This window comes from Pagrus pagrus (assembly GCF_965226575.1).
Source record: "Pagrus pagrus genome assembly, chromosome: 20".
Lineage (NCBI taxonomy): Eukaryota > Metazoa > Chordata > Actinopteri > Spariformes > Sparidae > Pagrus > Pagrus pagrus.
This window is the reverse complement of record NC_140207.1, coordinates 872,848-892,044: the sequence shown is the minus strand read 5'-3', so window position 1 is coordinate 892,044 and position 19,197 is coordinate 872,848. Positions and strand designations below refer to the sequence as shown.

Genomic DNA, 19,197 nt, shown 5'->3' with positions numbered 1-19,197 from the left:
ATTGTTCTCAGCCTCGACGCTGAAGAGACGTTTGATTCTGTTGGCTGTGAATATTTATATTTCACACTGCAAAGATTTGACTTTAACAGCGCAGTAATTCTATTTGTAAAGAACTTACATCACTCAGCTACAGCCAGAATAATACACATAAAAACATGTTTGTCATCTTTATAAACTTTGTGATCTTGAGTTGAATCTTAAATCAGTTTCTGAGGGTTTTTCTTTGTGTTTGGCTGCACAACATGAGTTTGTATAGATGGAGCCTCTGGTGGAGCTGCAGAGTTTAAGAGGTGGAGTCACTACGTCTTTATTGAAGCAGCAGCACGTTGTCATTAATATTAATGAGAGCTCTTTGTCACCTTTTGTATTTTACACCTGCATCCTGTTGGGTTCAGGTGTTTGGAGTTTCCATTTTCTCATTTTCTTTTTGAACAGATTATTAAACACTGAATGATTTCAAGCGGACATTAAGGAAGAGGATGTCTGTGGTCAGGTGTCCTGTCCACCTGGTGGTCCTGACCTTTCTGTGGACTTCTAACAGAGGAGGTGAGTGAGGCGTTCACAGCCCATCTGAACTTCTTCCAGTCTGAACTGAGATCACACATGTGTTTAAACTTAGTACAGGAAATATAATTAACTCAGATATACCTTATATATATACCATGATAAAAACGGTTGAATCAATCCACCTAAAAACAAAAAAAACATAATAACTGACTGCTGAGATTACTTATTAACAGTCATGCTGTAGACTTTAGTCAAGTGACAAAGTTCAGAGTGATCAAGTTTATTATCAAATAATAAAGACGTGAAGCAATAAAATAAACCAGCCGCTCAGAAGTGTAGAAAGAAGATTAGTTAGATTAGATTGAATCTTGTGCAACCTGATCACGTCTGACTGTTGAGCTCTGCTGTTATCTCACGGCTCTGTAGACTCATTTGCTCTGAGCTTGGTTGATTCAGGCTTGTGACAGCGGTAATGTTACTTGTGTCATTGCTCTCCTCTCTCTTTCTGCCCTTCTAGTGCCAGCAGACACCTAGAAACCTCCCGGCAGGGTGCACTCTGCAGACGCTCTGCATTTCAGTATCTGTGACGTCCTCTGTTCCCACCAGTATCAAAACCAAACCCAGCTCCTTTCCTCTCAGACCGGCTGAATTTCAGAAGATGGCCTCCCGGAGTGTTTGTGTGGGAGAAGATGAGGACAGAAAAGAGTCTCCAGTGTCCAGCTGTCTGTCTATGAGGAGTGACCGGTCCAAAGGTCTTCCTATAGGCTTCAGTAATGAACCTGGGCCCTCACACAGACAATAAGAGACCTGCTAATAATTTATATGACTTATTTTCAGCAGCTTCATCCAGTGTTGAGTTTGTGTTTATATCTCAAAATTTCTACTAAAATGTCAAATTTGTGACACAAAAAGAAATGAGTCACAATCTTCCTCTGAGTATCTGACAGCTGTCAGTCACCTACACACTGTAATCTGAACTTAACCTCCTGATTATCAACAGCAGCAGCAGTGTGTGTATGTGTTTGTGTATTTAGAGCTTCCTAGATGACGTTGTCTTCAGAGAAATATCAAAGATTCATGTGATATAATAAAAACATGTTGTTGCAGACAGAGAGCAGAGTCTCCAGTACCCAGCTGTCGGTCTATGAGGAGTGACCGGTCCAAAGATCCTCCTATAGGCTTCAGTAATGGACCTGGACCCTCACACACACAGTAAGAGAACTGCTACTAACTTATTCATGTGACTCATGTTCAGTTACTGTTACCGATGCTGATTTTGTATTTAAGTATTAAAATTTCTACTAAAATTCACTTCAAGCTTCCTCAACCCAGTGGCCAGAATGAATGTTGGCTTGCATTTTGTGCAGAACCACGTGCAGGTTTCAACTTTGTTTGTTGATGTTGCAACTTTAAGTTTCTTAAGGTCCAGTCTTCAAGTGTTCACAGCGCTGTGCTTTTGCTCTGGTTAAGTTTAGGCACAAAGTGTTGAGTTTGTATTAATAAGATGGATAAAGAATGAAATTAAAGGAACAATCATGATTATTACAGAGTGAATTCAAATAGAAAAGTCAAACACGTTTTCTGTTCTGTGATCATCTGTGACCCTCAACAAATCACTAAGAAATGTCTCGACAGGAGGAGGAGGCATGTTTCTGTGGAGGAGCAGCCGTCCTGCTGTGTTTCCTGTCAGGACGTCCTGAAGGATCCAGTCTCTACCAGCTGTGGACACTGGTTCTGCAGACAGTGCATCACCTCATACTGGGACCAGTCTGCTTCACCAGGAGACTCCTCCTGTCCCCAGTGTGGAGAAAGATCCAGAACAAGACCAGCCGGTCAGACCAGCAGTGTACAATGTAAGACTACATCTCTACCAATTAAACATGTCACCTGCTACGTGTCATTATATTTACTTACAGTCAGTGCGTTCAGCCACGTGGACACAAACCAGCATCAGCTTCATCAAATAAACTGAATAGCTTCTAGTAAGTGATCAGGCTGAAGAAGTGCACAGTTCCTGCTCTCCTGGTCTCAGTCTGGAGCTCGTTCCACCATCGTGGAGCCAGGACAGCTAACAGTCATGACTTTGTTGAGCTGTAGCTGGACCCTCTCGTAGTGAGGGAGCAGCCAGCTGACTGGCAGCAGAAAAGCTTAGTGGACAGGCTGGTTTGACCATGACTTGAATGTAGGATGAGCCGTTTGCAGCAGGATAGGCAAGTACCAGTGACTTGAATCAGATCCCAGCAGCCACTGGTCTCCAGTAGAAGGTGCTGAAGTCTGGGAGAACTTGGGTATGCTAACTTACAGTACAATGGGTTACGAACACCAGAGAGGCTCTTTTCAAAAGAGAAAATAACCAAAACAGTCAAGTAGTTGCAGTAAAAACATCATAAATGTGATCATAAATCAACACAACAACAAATAACAGAGGGTCAATGGGCCCAAAATCAACAATGGGGAGAGAAACCAGAACAGCCCACAACGGGCTGTAGGATCTTGGTTCTGCCCTCGAAGCCAAACCAACATTAGAACTAAACCTAACAGATTAAATCCCCCCAAAAACTGAACTACTGCACCAATAAAACAAACTGAAGAAGCAACAAGAACAAATACAAAACTCCTCATTCAGTGCAGGAAAACAAGATGATTGTAATGTGTAGAAACAACCACAGGAGCAGAAGACAAGCTGATCTTATGTTCATCTAAACCTCAAGAAGTCCTGGAGCCATTAGTGCCAATACCTCCATCTCAGTGGTTGAGCACCATTTATAAGAAATGGGATGCTCTACCGTTACAGCCTCCTGTAGGAGGCCAGTGAACATAGTACAGCAGCACCTTCACTGCTTCATATATTCTTATTTTGGTCCTTTTAAATGAAAGTGAAAGTAACGTGCAGATTGCTGTTGTGTTTTGTTTTGTCTCACACTTTTCTCCCTTTGTTTCAGTGGATGTTGGTCTGCAGGAGGTTTTAGATGAACATAAGATCAGTCTGAGGAGGAGATGTGAACGTGTGACTGAAGGAAGTGAAACAGGAAGTGGTGAAACAGGAAGTGGAACCCTCCTCAACAGGATCTACACTGAGCTCTACATCACAGAGGGACAGAGTGAAGAGGTTAATACCCAACATGAGGTGAGACAGCTGGAGACAGCTTCCAAGATGGAGACCCTCCATGACGATCCAATCAAGTGCAACGAGATCTTTAAAGCCTCACCTGACCAACAGAGATGCATCAGAGTGGTTCTGACCAACGGCGTCGCTGGAGTTGGAAAAACCTTCTCAGTGCAGAAGTTCACGTTGGACTGGGCCGGGGGCTCCGAAAACCAAGATGTCCGTCTGCTGGTTCTGCTCTCGTTCAGGGAGCTGAACCTGATCAGAGATGAGCAGTACAGTCTTCTCAGGCTGCTCCATGTTTTCCATCCAACATTACAGAAGGTGACAGCAGAGAAGCTCGCTGTCTGTAAACTTCTGTTCATCTTTGACGGCCTGGATGAAAGCAGACTTTCACTGGATTTCAAGAACCATGAGGTCGTGTCTGATGTCACACAGAAGTCATCAGTCAGCGTGCTGCTGACAAACCTCATCGAGGGGAAGCTGCTTCCCTCGGCTCTCGTCTGGATAACTTCCCGACCTGCAGCAGCCAATCAGATCCCTCCTTCACGTGTCGACAGGGTAACAGAAGTACGAGGCTTCACTGACGCCCAGAAGGAGGAGTACTTCAGGAGGAGGTTCAGTGATAAAGATCTGTCCAGCAGAATCATCTCACACATCAAGACCTCCAGGAGCCTCCACATCATGTGTCTGATCCCAGTCTTCTGCTGGATCACTGCTACAGTTCTGGAGCACATGTTGACTACAGACCAGAGAGGAGAGCTGCCCAAGACCCTGACTGACATGTACTCACACTTCCTGCTGGTTCAGACAAAGAGGAAGAAGCAGAAGTACGATGAGGGACGTGAGACGAGTCCACAGGAGCTGACGGAGGCTGACAGGGAAGTTCTTCTGAAGCTGGGGAGGCTGGCGTTTGAACATCTGGAGACAGGAAACATCATGTTCTACCAAGAAGACCTGGAGCAGTGTGGTCTTAATGTCACAGAGGCCTCGGTGTACTCAGGAGTTTGTACAGAGATCTTCAGAAGAGAGAGTGTGATCTGCCAGAAAACAGTCTACTGCTTTGTTCATCTGAGTGTTCAGGAGTTTCTGGCTGCAGTCTACATGTTCCACTGTTACACCGACAGGAACACAGAGGTCCTGGAGGCTTTCCTAAAAGACTTCACACTCAGGGACTCAAAACCAAAGTCTGTTTCTGAGAAGATTTCTAAGTTTTTTGGTAGAGGCGTTGATGGCGTGGAGACCCGCTACCCATCCCTGGATGACTTCCTGAGGAGCACCATGGAGAAATCCCTTGAAAGTAAAAATGGCCACCTGGACCTGTTTGTCCGCTTCCTTCATGGCCTCTCTCTGGAGTCCAACCAGAGACTCTTAGGAGGTCCGCTGGGTCAGACAGACAACAGTCCAAAAATCATCAAGAGAGCCATCAACAACCTGAAGGAGATAAAGAAGTTGACAGAAGTCTCTCCTGACAGAAGCATCAACATCTTCCACTGTCTGATGGAGATGAACGACCACTCAGTCCATCAGGAGATCCAAAAGTTCCTGAAGTCAGAGAACAGATCAAAGAAGAAACTCTCTTTGATCCACTGCTCAGCTCTGGCCTACATGCTGCAGATGTCAGAGGAGGTTCTGGATGAGTTGGACCTGAAGAAGTACAACACATCAGATGAAGGACGACAGCGACTGATTCCAGCTGTGAGGAACTGCAGAAAGGCTGTGTGAGTCCAGATGTGATAAACATTACGTGTTTATTACATTATAAAACAATGTTGAGCTGACGTCATCAGTATTAAAGATCCACACGTTACACACATGCACATCTAAAAGTTCAGCTCTATAAAAGTCAAACAAGTCAAACTTTTTGAAATATTAGTGCTGTTTGTGTTTTGCACTTTAAATATCTAAAAGAAAAAAGTATCTTCTCTCATCTTCTAACTGTCTTCAAGTGACGGAGAGCTGAAACATGTTGTTACAGTCATTTTATCACAACAGTCTCATTGTTACAGTGGAGAGAGTTTCTGCACTTTGTTTCTATAATGTGTCTGTTTGTTGTTCTTATTATATACAGACACACAGACATGTGATATCTGTGATCTGCTGGATCTGTGAGGGTTGAGGTTTTTAGTCGGACCCAGAATGCAGAGACGTGAGATAGAGATGAATTCAAAGGTGATTTATTGAGGTAAACAAGTTGGTGCTGGGAGGACAGGCAGGATGGAGCGATGGAGAGAGTCCAGGCAGATGGGTGAAGCTGCGAGCTGAGCTGAGAGACGCTGAGGATCTGCACACATGGAGAGGGAAGAACAGGAATGAGATGACGTCTAGCAGTAGAAAAAACACTGGAGCACAAAACACGTAGTCAACAAAACACTAGATGACACTGAGATAATGTACTGAGGTTTAGCAAGAGCACAGGTATAATCACCAAACGTGACGGGACAATCTGAGTGGTGAAGAGACCAGGGTATTATAGCTGGAAGGATGAAGGACTGATCTGTCTGTTTAACATGTCTATTATTATTGCTTGATCTGAGAGGATGTCAATCGAGGACATGTTCCCTCTTGAAAAGCAAAAAAATCTCCCTCTCCATTTTCATTGAATAGAAGGAGAAACCTTACATGTACATTGTTTACTTCCTTATAATCAATTTATTTCCTCATGTGTTTCTACATTATAAATGAGTTTGATTCGTCAACACTGAGGACACTCTCTCTGTCTCTCTGGTAGTATTTGAATGGACTGGTCTGTAAACTGGTTTACTCCAGAGCTATCACACATTCAGCTCCTGGGACAACATCAGGGTTCATCCTGCCAGTGAAGGAGAACTCAGCAGGTTCAGTTCAGTGGAGAGATGTTATCATCACCAGCTACAAGAAGAAGTGATGTCGTTAAACAGCTGAACTCCGCTGCAGTAAAACTATTCACTATGAAATTATAATAAAACAATCTTTGATGAAAAGCAGAGTGATATTAAAAGATGCATAGACTACAAACAAGCACATGACTGAGGTCAATACAGACAAGTGCTGCTACAGCCTGCAGTGATGGTAGCACTCAGTGGACATCATGTTAAATAAAGTTTAATCACATCAGCTTGTTTGGGAGACACTTTGGTCTGAAGCTGCCATTGAGGGATCATTAGTTTGCTCAAGGACACTTTGACATGTGGACAGGAGGAGCTCAAGCTTCAAACCACAAACCTTGTGATCAATGACTGACCAGCTCAGGCTGAACAACTGACCAGCTGAGCTGCAGCCAAATGTGTTAATGTCTGTTTTTAGATAAAGTGTCAGATTTTATTTGACCTTCAGTTTTATTTTCTGTCATCACAGACTTTCTGGCTGTCGACTCTCAGAGACTCACTGTGAAGTCATGGCCTCAGCTCTGAAGTCCAACCCCTCCCATCTGAAAGAGCTGCGCCTGAGTAGAAACAGTCTGAAGGATTCAGGAGTGAAGCTGCTGTGTGAAGGACTGAAGAGTCCAAACTGTAAACTGGAGAAACTGAGGTCAGTTCATGATTTTTTTCTCTTGTGCAGTGTTTATCTACCTAATTAAAATCCACAACAGAACTTTTAAATATCCTTTACTCTTCTTGTTGTCTGTGTTTGTCTGAACACAACTCACAACAGCTCTTTCTTTAGTCTGTCAGCAGAATTCAGTCTGGACTCTAACTGGACTCATGTTGTTCTGGATACTGTAGTGTTGGGTCAGGTGTTAAAGAGGGTGTAGAGTTCAGCAGCATGTTGATGATATGTGGTGACATGAATGTGGTGACATTTAGATGATGTCTGTAGAAGGCTGACATTACAACATGATGATCTACAATAACAAAGTCACTCAATCATTTCAGGATAAAGCTCATTGATCAGGACACAGTAATGTTGAACTGCACATTAAACAACTGAACACTGATGGAATATAAACAGATCTTTATTACATCATTTATTCTTTATTCAGATTGAAGAACTGCAGTTTGTCAAAGATCAGCTGTGCTTCTCTGGCCTCAGCTCTGAAGTCCAACCCCTCCCATCTGAGAGTGCTGGAGCTGAAGGAAAACTACCTGCAGGATTCAGGAGTGAAGCTGCTGTGTGATTTTCTTCAGAGTCCACACTGTAGACTGGACTATCTGGGGTCAGACACTTATCATCTTATATTCCATATCATGTTTTTTAAGAAAATGATAATAGATAAAATGCATGAACACAATCAATAAACAAGTTATCTCTGTTTCAACAAACAGACACCAACTATTTAGTATTTTCTTTTTCCATCAGTTTTATAAAGCTATATGACGCTCACATTATTTCAAACTGAAGATACTTGAGTTGAATCTTAAATCAGTTTCTGAGGGTTTTTCTTTGTGTCTGGCTGCACAACATGAGTTTGTATAGATGGAGCCTCTGGTGGAGCTGCAGAGTTTAAGAGGTGGAGTCACTACGTCTTTATTGAAGCAGCAGCACGTCATCATTAATATTAATGAGAGCTCTGTTTCACTTTGAGTGTTTGACAGTGTGTTTGACAAAGTTTACATTTTATAAACTTCTTCATTCTGAACCTTCTTCAGCTCTGAACAGATTATTAAACACTGAATAATTTCAAGCAGGAACATTGTCTTCTAAACTTACATCATTTATTCTTTATTCAGATTGGAGAACTGCAGTTTGTCAGAGATCAGCTGTGCTTCTCTGGCCTCAGCTCTGAAGTCCAACCCCTCCCATCTGAGAGTGCTGGACCTGAGTCTCAACAAGCTGCAGGATTCAGGAGTGAAGCTGCTGTGTGATTTTCTTCAGAGTCCACACTGTAGACTGGAGACTCTGAGGTCAGACACCATTGTTTACTTCTGTGCTCAGATTAATATGATGTGAAAGTTGTGATTACACTAAACTGCAGACATAAGGCTGATATTATACTGATCCACACTGAGTATCTTAATGCTAAAGTCCACTTCTTTTTCTGTGGTTTAGTCTGTTGTCTGTGGCAGAACAATGTTGAGCTGCACATTTAAAACCTTCATATAACAAGAAAAGTCTATCCTGGATAATTCACTGTGAACCTCTGAAACTCTGGATTTTATCTTAAATGTTTTCTTAAATCTAAATGAAGTTTAATAAATACAAAGAATAAATAATCTGTATTTCAACTATCAGACAATAACAAATATATTCAGTCTTCTCTTTTCCAACATGTTTATGAAGCTACATGATGCTGATACTGACTGAATACTTTAAAATGAAGATGCGTTTATCTGATGACTCCACTGTTCCTAAAATAAATATTGTAGATGTCTTTTATTCACATTGTCCTAAATTCATCCTGACATGTTTGTCATCTTTATAAACTTTGTGATGTTGAGTTGAATCTTAAATCAGTTTCTGAGGGTTTTTCTTTGTGTTTGGCTGCACAACATGAGTTTGTATAGATGGAGCCTCTGGTGGAGCTGCAGAGTTTAAGAGGTGGAGTCACTACGTCTTTATTGAAGCAGCAGCACGTTGTCATTAATATTAATGAGAGCTCTGTTTCACTTTGTGTGTTTGACAGTGTTGAACCTGCATCCTGTTGGGTTCAGGTGTTTAAAGTTTACATTTTCTAAACTTCTTCATTCTAAACCTTCTTCAGCTCTGAACAGATTATTAAACACTGGATAATTTCAAGCAGGAACATTGTCTTCTAAACTTACATAATTTATTCTTTATTCAGATTGTGGCGCTGCAGTTTGTCAGAGATCAGCTGTGCTTCTCTGGCCTCAGCTCTGAAGTCCAACCCCTCCCATCTGAGAGTGCTGAAGCTGAGTGAAAACAACCTGAAGGATTCAGACATGAAGCTGCTGTGTGATCTGAAGAAGAGTCCAGACTGTAGCCTGGAGTATCTGAGGTCAGTAGAGGGTTGGAGTCAGTTCATGCTGGTTTCAGCAGTATTGTACTAAACACAGTATCAAAGTAAAGATCCAGTATTTCCTGCTTTCCTCAGTGAAGCTGTGAGAGGAGAACGGTGACAGGCTTCATGATTGGACAGAAAGACAGAGACAGAGCAGTCAGCCAATCAGACGAGCCAGAAGCTTGTTGTGATGGTGTGTTTGAGTTGATGTGAAGACGACTGTTGTTGTTGTGTTCATGTCTACAGGAAATAAAGCTGGATCACAGCTGACAGCATCACAGGATGTATAGAGACAGTGTCCTCATTCATCAAACTGTCGGAGCATCAAATCTGATCTCAAAGTGTTTGTTCTCTCATTTCAACACTGACCAACTGATCAGTTCATCTTTGTCACAGCTCTCAGATCAGTCTGACTGAAGCCTGCAAATCACTGGCTCTAATTTCAGAGAACCATCATTACCATAACCATGTGGTCTGTATACGGACCAGAACCTCTGCTGAAGTCCACAAACCACAGCTGATGTTTTACTGTTCAGTGTAGGACCTTTAACGTTATATTTATATCTGCCCATGTGTCATTTGATTTGTCCAAATATTTTTATAACAGACTCCATATTTACATATTTGTCATGTGATGTTTACAAAGTAGATGAAATATTTAAATGTGAGCGAGACTCTGGTTTTTAACAGCAGTAAATCATCATTAAAGTGAGCTGTGAGTATCTCTCTGTTTCTGCAGTCATGATGCGTTCAGGGACTGTCAGCAGTTTATTTCCACTGTGTCCTTCAGGGAAACCTGCAGAGTAAACACACTTGATGTCCAAAGTGTCTGCAGGTCTGTGAGCTTCACTCCAACACGTTAACATGAGAGCTGAAAGGAAGCTGGCTACGCTACACAGCCGCTCCACTTGTGGTCTGAACAGGACTGAAGTCCTGCTGGTCTTTATATCACTGACTGACAGCTGATGGAGGGAGTCTCTGTCAACACTCATTTATCACTTCTACTGTCTCTCTGCTTCTCCCATCAGCCGGTGGTGATCTCTGTCAGAGTGATGAGGAAGGTGGAGGTGTTGAGAGGATCAGCTGTGTCCTGATGATCCAGAGAGGTTGAAGCAGCACCATCAGCTGGTGGGTGGAGAGGCTCTGACTGGGCCGTGTTACTGGGAGGTGGAGTGGAGAGGAGAGCTTCATCCAGCAGTGACTGACGGACCAATCACAACAAGTGGAGATGACTGTCAGTGCTGCAGTGTGAACTGCTCTGAGATCAGCTCCACTCTCACACACAATGTCCAGTCCAGCATCATCCCTGTGTTCCTCTGGATGTGACAGAGTATCATCAGTGTATCTGGACTGCTCTGCTGCTGCTCTGTCCTTCTACACAGTCTCTGCAGACACACTGACACTCCTCCACTCCTTCTGCTCCACACTCAGACACCTCCTCCACCTGGAACCTGGACCTGGACCTGGACCAGGACCTGGACCGTTTTTTATCATTCCTTCAGAAACTCTGAACCCAAAGTAACAAAACAGATTATTACTGTTTGTAATCATCATTGTTGAAGCTTTTTAAGTCTCACACAGGCCTGTTAAACTGTTGTGAACTTAACTGTAAAATCTGCTTATTACTTTGTGTTGTAGCTCCACCTTGTGGTCTGATGGAGAACTGCAGCTAATGTCCACATTGTGTTTCTAAACTTCTTGCAGATTGATATCAGTATGCAGCAGCCAGACTGCAGGTGCAGAGTTATGAAAGTAAGATTGTGTTTCATTCTCAGTTCTTAGTTCTCGCTGACGTGAGTCTGCATCACGTTCTGTCTTTCTTTTTCTGATTCAGTCAGTCTGTGTTTAAACACTCACTGGTTGTTGAATGATGGAGAACGCCTGTTAGTTTTCATTTTATACTGTAAAACAGAGGTTGATGTCAGAATGCAGAAGTCTGCAGTATCATATTCATCAGTGCAAGATTATTTCTGTATGTGTTCTTTATTCTGTATGTTTATGTTTTATTACATATTAATCTTTCTCTCTATTATTATGAAAATGTAAAGTCAAATGTTTATTCGTCTGTAATGAGCAAAAAATGTATTAAACTATATTTTGATGGTTCCACTGGTATTTAATGGGTCACAGAGGTTCAGATGGGGGCTGCTAACAACTAACAGACCTCTGATATTTGACAAGGAGCCCCAACTACATTCTGCTTTTTCATACGGAGTCACAAGCCAAAGAGGTTTGAGACGAACGGGTGAATTTTTAACAATCCAGTGTTTTTTATAAGATCGGCAGCTGTTGTGGAGAATCTAACTCCAGCATGGTTAAATGGAAAGAGAACATTAATCCTGGATGAAAAACACTGGAGCAGAGATCATGTTGTGCTAACATAACTTGTAGGCTAACAGCCGTCAGGTAAAGGTCCTGCAGAAAAACCTCTTTTCCTCACAAACTCCTGGTCCAATCGCTGGTCATCTCCTGCCTCGACTACTGCAACTCTCTCTTGGCTGGACTCTCAGCCCCCACCCCCAAAACAGAGTCTATGTTCTGACCCTCAGCACTCACATCATAGCACTGATGTACTTATTGTATCTTGATGAATAGCAGCTACTTTGCTCTGACGAGGGCTTGAATATTGTTTCTATCTTTTCTTTTCTACTTTATCGACGGTGACATGTTGTGGTTTCTGTCTTGTGACAAATGTACTTATTGTAAGTCGCTTTGGACAAAAGCGTCTGCTGAATGCCCTAAATTAAATATAATATAAATGTAATGTAAATATAATGTAAATGTAAATGCATGGGTGACTTTCACTTTTACCAAAGTAATATTCTAACACTGTATCTTTATTTTGACTCGAGTGTGACAGTCGGGCACACTGACCTCACTAATGTAAATATGGTGAACAACAATTAGAGTTTAACTGCAGATATGAAACGTGGCCTTAGAAATTAATCCATCGTGCAGATAAAGAACTAAATAAATGTGAACAAGCAGTGACAACACGCAGCAGACGTCTGTAAAAGATTTGACAGTATTTATTATTTCCATATACAAAAAGATAAAACTGAAATAACCTTTTTCTACAGTGATTTTTATTTTAGTTTTCAGTAACGGCTTTGTGTGTGTGTGTGTGTGTGTGTGTGTGTGTGTGTGTGTGGACTAGAACTACATTCATTCATACATTAATGATTCTGGCACTGTTTGAGAGGAAGATAGAAAACAGATGTACAGTAGATTATGTAAAGAGATATGCCACACACACACACACACACACACACACACACACACACACACACACTGCTTTGTGTTTCCCAGGCAGGTCGAGCGGTACCGAGCAGTACCGAGCAGTACCTTTGTGTCTGGATGTCCAGTTTTTGTCTCTACAAACCACCACAGGTAAAAAAACAGGAGGACGTCCATCAGGACTGTAAATCAAACATCTATGTTACAGCGATCAGCTTCAGATTTAAAATAAGAAAATAAAAGTTCCCACGGGAACCTTTGAACAGCGTTACAACAGGATGGACAGCACCTGGGGACGGGACGGGGTACTTTCTCTTCCTGCCTGGACATTTGTCTTCCATCTGCTGTAACACGTACACATATATTTATATATCTAAACTCAAAATCCCACAATCCTTCAGTCAGAAAACAGTTTGTACAATAATGAAAACCAGTCGTCTGCCCACAGACAGTCAGACAGTCAGTCAGCTGCAGACAGTCAGCAGACAGTCAGTCAGCTGCAGACAGTCAGACAGCTGAAGACAGTCAGTCAGCTGCACAGTCAGTCCGCTGCAGACAGTCAGACAGTCAGTCAGCTGAAGACAGTCAGTCAGCTGCAGACAGTCAGACAGTCAGTCAGCTGCACAGTCAGTCCGCTGCAGACAGTCAGACAGTCAGTCAGCTGAAGACAGTCAGTCAGCTGCAGACAGTAGGTCAGCTGCAGACAGTCAGACAGACAGTCAGACAGCTGCAGACAGTCGGTCAGCTGCAGACAGTCAGTCCGCTGCTGCTTCTTTTTTATAGCATATCTGTTAAAATCAGTAGTACAAGTTTGTCTGTGTTCTACAGTTGAGCTACAACAGTGAAACATAAGGTACAAGATTTACATTTCACATCATCATCATCATCATCATCATCATCATCGTTCTGGGGGAGAAGGGTGGGGCTTTGTAAAGATGGCCGCCTCTCAGTCTGACACGTGTCGCTACGAGCTGACAACGAAACTTCAGTTCAGAAAGAAAAGTGATGAACAAGTTGAGTCTCTGAAAGATGATTATTCTTTAACGATCACGTGCACATGATGAACTAACACTGTTTAAACATGCTAATAAACCTTATCTGGTTAGAAATTAGCTCATTTTAACAGAACAGACACGTGAACGTTTGATGAATCCTGGTTCAGACTTCATGTTTCATGTTGTTGACTTACTAACATATTCTAGTTCTGACTTTAAACTCAAAAATATTTTGATCCTCGTCCACAACATCGATATCATCCATCGATATCAACTCATTCTGAGTTTGACACCGTTTCAATCAAATCTTTATTTTTTGTGTTTTGTCTCTTTTTTGAGTGTCGGGAGGTGGAGCGGGTCTGAGACCAGAACTTTCACACGTGTAGAGAAAGAATAATTGCACTCATTAACGAGTGAAGACGACCAGATGAGCTCAGAAACAAAAGATGCACGAGACCGAAAAACATCTTCACTGGATTATTCACACGATATCATCTGTGTCATTAACAAGACATATTTTTATTTGTATTACTTTTGCTCATAATTCAAGTTTAAAGACTGAATTCAGACTTTTTCTAATAAATTACACTTTCTAACTTTTTCTGATAATTCAGATTTTGAATTATAATTTGGACCTTTATCTAACTGTTGTGCTGTTCGCTCACACAAGTCAGAATCATGAGTTCAACGTTTCATCATTGTGTTTTCTGTAATCTTGAGATATTAAGTCTTTGTTACATCAAGAAATGTGCTGAGCAGCAGATATGAATCACAGCTTGTTGTTTAAACCTTCAGTGTTTCTGTCTGAGGAATCACTCGAGTCAGTATCCAACCAGGAAGCGGCCATCTTTACCCGCCCGGCACCAGGACGAGGCTGCGGTCACACAGGTGACATCAGAGCGGCCCGACAGCAGCTTCACTCCTCTGTGTGGAGTTCAGCCTCAGTGATCAGAGCTCAGCCTCAGCAGGCGACGGTCGCCGGCCTGCTGAGGCTGAGTGTGGGCTGTGAGGCGGCGGACTCAGTCTGCTGGTTTGGATCCGTCTGAGGGGTCCACAGCACCACACGGCTCAGATAATGTTGTTGAAGCTTGTTCACCGGGTCTGAACTCCACCAGAAGCAAAGAGAATCTGCTTCGTCTGCTTCGAAAAACAGCAAAAATCCGTTCACGCTGACCTCTCGACAACACGACTGGGAAACCTGCTCCTGTGAGTCGGTTCTGACCCGATCCATCACTTCACCTCTTTGTTTTTTCAGGACTTGTTTTCTACTTGAGAATTAAAACGTTTACATTTTAGTTAATCTGTGAATTTTTAACAAATTCATCAAACGGCACAGAATGAGTTCATCTTCATGATGCATCATCAGAACAATCAGAGTCCATCTCTTCAGTCCGGAGATGAAACAGAAGAGTACAGAGGCGTGAAGCTGCAGCAGGAAGTGAGGAGGAGGAGGAGGAGGAGGAAGGTTTCCCAGAGTCGAGGGTCACGTGAACATCGTCACACTTCACAGGTTTGATTCATGTGTAACGCTCGGCATGTTAACCCGTCCTGCCGTTAGCTGAGGCTCACGTTAGCAACAAAACAAAGTTCAGCGTTGAGGAGAAACCAACAAGCAGCCGCTTCTCGTTTTCTCCTTACAGGCACTTGACTGGCCACAAAAGATGGAAGCATCACCTGCACAATAAGTCGAAATAAGCCTTCAAATAGTGACTTTTAATTTGAAATGCCGCGACAGCAGAGACCTGAGAGCGCCGCTCGCTGCGTCCTCCCGCTCGTTAGCATCGAGGCTAAAGGACTCCACCGCTGTGCGATCGTGTCAGAGTAACAGTTTCACATCTGACAGCAGAGGTCTGAACCATCATCTGTTTATCTCTAATTATTAATTTACGTGCAGAAGATTTATTAATCACACGTCACAGACTGATGTCCATCAAGACAAACTAATGTGTCTCATTATAATCATGGTTTAGTTTGTTTTATTTCACCACGGCGTCCTGTCAGCTGACACAGTACAGCGGTGGAGTTGAGCAGGAGGACTCAGAGACAACAGCGTCTCCTTCAGGAAGTGGACGAGCCGCCATGTTGACGTTGATCCTAAACTCTGAGCCGTCTGTTCCCTCCACGATGAGCTCGCCGTTCATTTAGTCAGCATGAAGTTACTAAGGTAGCAGTTATTATCAGACGGTTAGCTCAGTGCTAACAGTACGAGCTAACAGTTAACATGGAGCTGTGGTTTTATTGATGAGTCAGCGTTTGTTTGAGACGTGTGTCGTCACATCGTGAGGCGGACGGATCTGCTATGTCAGCACTTTGGGTTAATTGAAACGAGCGCTGCAGCGTCGTTAGCAACACGTTGATCCCGTTTTTCTTTTTGGCCACTTGTTTCACTGTGGGATGCTAACAATGCTAACTGTACCTCTGATCGCTAAATGCTGAATGTTGACCCCGCCCACAGCGTGACACGTCTCTGTTGATGTGGAAGGTTTTGGTTTCTGACCCGTCACGTGACAACGAGCCCGTTTTTATCCCCGGATCTGATCAATGATGTCGCCCGTCGCTCCTAGCGCACTGTTTCTGCCCGTGTGGCTTTAATGAGGTAATATGTTCCTGAAAACACCTGGAAACACCTGGATCTGAGTCAGTCTGTCAGGTCAGCTGTTTGTCTGAGAAGGTTGTTGTCACATCGAGAGCACACCTGGATCAGATCCAAAATACACCTGGAATATTGTTTCACTCACTGACGTCGCCGCAGATTTACGTCACGACGAGTTCGGTTTGTTTCATCGAAGGCGTCGTTTCCTTCAGTTTGGTCGATATTCTAAATGTATTTTGGTACAAATATACTCTGGTGTGATATTTAGGAAAACTTTATTTACATTCACAGGAAGGACAGGATGGAAGAGAAGAAGGAAGCTCCAGAGATGAGGTCAAAAAAGGCACAACGTCAGAAAACTTCAACCAAACAAAAGGGACGTGGAGAAAGACGGAGAGGAGAGGAGGAAAGGAAAGAAGGACAGAAGGAAGGGTGGAGGAGGTAAGGAAAGATGTAACTGGAAGACGAAAGAGGAGGAAACGAGTAGAGAGGAGATAAAAGGACAAGTGGACATGAGGAGGAAGCAAGGAAGAAGAAAGAAAGAGGAGACGAGGGCGTGAGGTAAGGAAACAAGTGAAGAGGTGCAGTCAAGTCGAAGGAGAGAAGAAAAACAAGGACACGAGTGGAGAGGTGAAGAAACGAGGTAAGGAAAGGAGACGAGAAGAGGAGACGAGGTGAGGAGAGGAGACGAGGTGAGGAGAGGAGACGAGGTGAGGAGATGAGAGGAGGAGATGAGAACAGGGTGAACAGTAGTCGAGCTCAGTCCAGGTGCTTTTATGATATCGGCAGTTCATTTTTCATTTCAGTCTAAAACACAAACAAACACTTTATTAACTATTTACAGGTGGAGGTCGGAGTCTCGCCGTGAGCTGGTAGCATCTCTTCTTTAATCAGTTTGGAGATTTCATGTAAAAACAGGATGAACGTCTCGGATCAAAGAAACAAACAAAGAATAAAAAGCTCACAATAAAATATTATGTGACTACGAGTCGACGACTAATAAAATATAGAAACACAACTTCAACACGTAGAAAAGTCTTCTGAGGTATTTGTGGTGTACTGAGGTGATCTGTGGTTCATGAGCAGTATTGTTTTGATGTTCAGTATCTTTTCCAGTCAATGTCGCTCTCTCTCTCTTTCGCACGTCGGCCGAACGACCGACGCTCCTCGAACGCCTCGTCGCGCTTCACTGACTTCGTACAGAGACAGAGAGTTGCATGTGTTCAATGCACCGGAAGTCAAATGAACAATAAAAAGGAATATACAGAAATATATTCATCTTTGAGTCTGAATCATCTTCATCATCATCATCATCTTCATCATCATCATCATCATCATCATCATCGTCAGCAGCAGCAGCAGCATCGTAGACATTCACTGTTACAGGTATGGCATCACAGAAGGGACAAACACAACAACATACGCATAAAACTATGAAAACAACACAGACTCTTGTTTCTGTTTCCAGCCTCATCACTTGTGCTTTAACACGACGGATGAAGCGAGTTTCTGAACTGGACTCTTTGTGGCCGGTTTCTGAGGCGGCAGACGCGGTTTTGGTCCCGGTTGAAGAAAAAAAACAAAAGACAAAGAATAAGAGACGTGACGGACGACCTTTAACCTCTGCAGCCCTGAACACAAATACATCAAACACTGGCATCTTATGTTTCTGTAAACTGCAGATCGGTTCACATCTGGACCTCTCACATCACATCTGGACCTCTCACATCACATCTGCAGACGTGGATATGAGCTGGTCAGCAGGTTGATGGTGTGGCAGCTGCAGAGCCAGAGACCTCCGTTTGAGGCCAGGTATCAACCTTTGTAAGCGTGAAGCCGCTGAATATGTCGGGACGGTTACAGCAACAGAACCAAAACATCATCTTGAGCTCAACTGGTTTCTGAGTCTAAACCCAACCGGACCATCAGCACAGCGTTGTCAAACTGAAACTAAAGAAAGTTTCAACACGTCTGTAGTTTCCAGAAACATACTGCCAACATTTAATCTGGTTCATGTGGTTTGATTAGTCAAAGAGTTATGATGAACTCACCAGAGGCCTCGTTTATAAAACTTGATCAGTTCTGATCGGTTCTGATCGGTTCTGATCTGTTCCTGACAAACCCTCTTTGTGCTGCAGTGTTTGAGAGAAGGTCACCAGGCAGGAGGAGCCAGTGAAGGAGTCTGATCACAGGAAGTTAAAAATGATTCTCAGAACGTGTTTAAATAAAGTTTTTGACGCTCGGCAGCTTTAATGAATCGAACATCGAGCACACGGTCAGAGATGATCTGAAGACGCAGCTCAGGTTTAAATCTACAAACGAGGCCTCAGGTGTTTGAACAGCCTCCTGCAGTGCTGCTGCTCCACCAGGAGGTGGCAACGTTAGAGGGGAACAGATCTGAGGAGGTTAAAGGTCAGAGGTCGTTCACGTCCCTGCAGGTGAGACCGCAACATGAAACATCAGCACAGACAGTAGAAAACCAAAAGTAGAAAAAAGGAAACTGTCACATCACATGACATCACACACACACACACACACACACACACACACTCTCACAAACACACACTCTGACACACACACTCTCACACACACACTCTCACACACACACTCTCACACACACTCTGACCTGAATGCATCTCTGCATCATGAGGTCTTGCACCTTTTTCAGGGTAACGTGTTTTCCCCTGCGTTTGGGCACCTTGCAAATTTACATATTCAGCATAGCCAATAGGCTTTGAGCACCCTCAGATAAACCCCTCCCACCTGTCACTGGCCCCGCCCCTCCAGACAGTGGACCCTTGTGGCCGGCGTCACATCGAATCCCCTCCCCCGGCCCGCTCCGCCCCCTGTAGACCTGGTTACCTGAGAAGTTTTATCTCCG

At 43.3% G+C, this 19,197-nt stretch overlaps 2 protein-coding genes across 2 annotated transcripts in view; one reads left to right on the top strand and one right to left on the bottom strand.

The window, feature by feature from the left end:
* Positions 1-1,642: 1,642 nt before the first annotated feature.
* LOC311249188 (NLR family CARD domain-containing protein 3-like) lies at positions 1,643-10,941 on the top strand. Its single transcript, XM_084340038.1, has 8 exons — positions 1,643-1,719; positions 2,143-2,360; positions 3,450-5,334; positions 6,950-7,123; positions 7,575-7,748; positions 8,263-8,436; positions 9,315-9,488; positions 10,520-10,941. Exons 1-8 carry the CDS (start codon positions 1,652-1,654, stop codon positions 10,527-10,529), a joined length of 2,877 nt encoding a protein of 958 aa, XP_084196164.1. The 5' UTR covers positions 1,643-1,651; the 3' UTR covers positions 10,530-10,941.
* An 8,222-nt stretch (positions 10,942-19,163) lies between these two features.
* acvr2ba (activin A receptor type 2Ba) overlaps positions 19,164-19,197 on the bottom strand; it is a 29,295-nt gene continuing 29,261 nt past the window's right edge. The window contains exon 11 of the mRNA XM_084340067.1: positions 19,164-19,197. This exon is cut by the window's right edge and continues 1,295 nt beyond it. The gene's annotated coding sequence lies outside the window, so the exon portion shown is untranslated.

Bases quoted from the DNA above. Each gene is read 5' to 3' on its own strand.
- LOC311249188 (XM_084340038.1), top strand. From the start codon at position 1,652: ATGAGGAGTGACCGGTCCAAAGATCCTCCTATAGGCTTCAGTAATGGA. The intron at 5,335-6,949 runs GTGAGTCCAGAT...CTGTCATCACAG, and splicing joins AGGAACTGCAGAAAGGCTGT to ACTTTCTGGCTGTCGACTCT. The intron at 7,749-8,262 runs GTCAGACACTTA...TTCTTTATTCAG, and splicing joins TGTAGACTGGACTATCTGGG to ATTGGAGAACTGCAGTTTGT.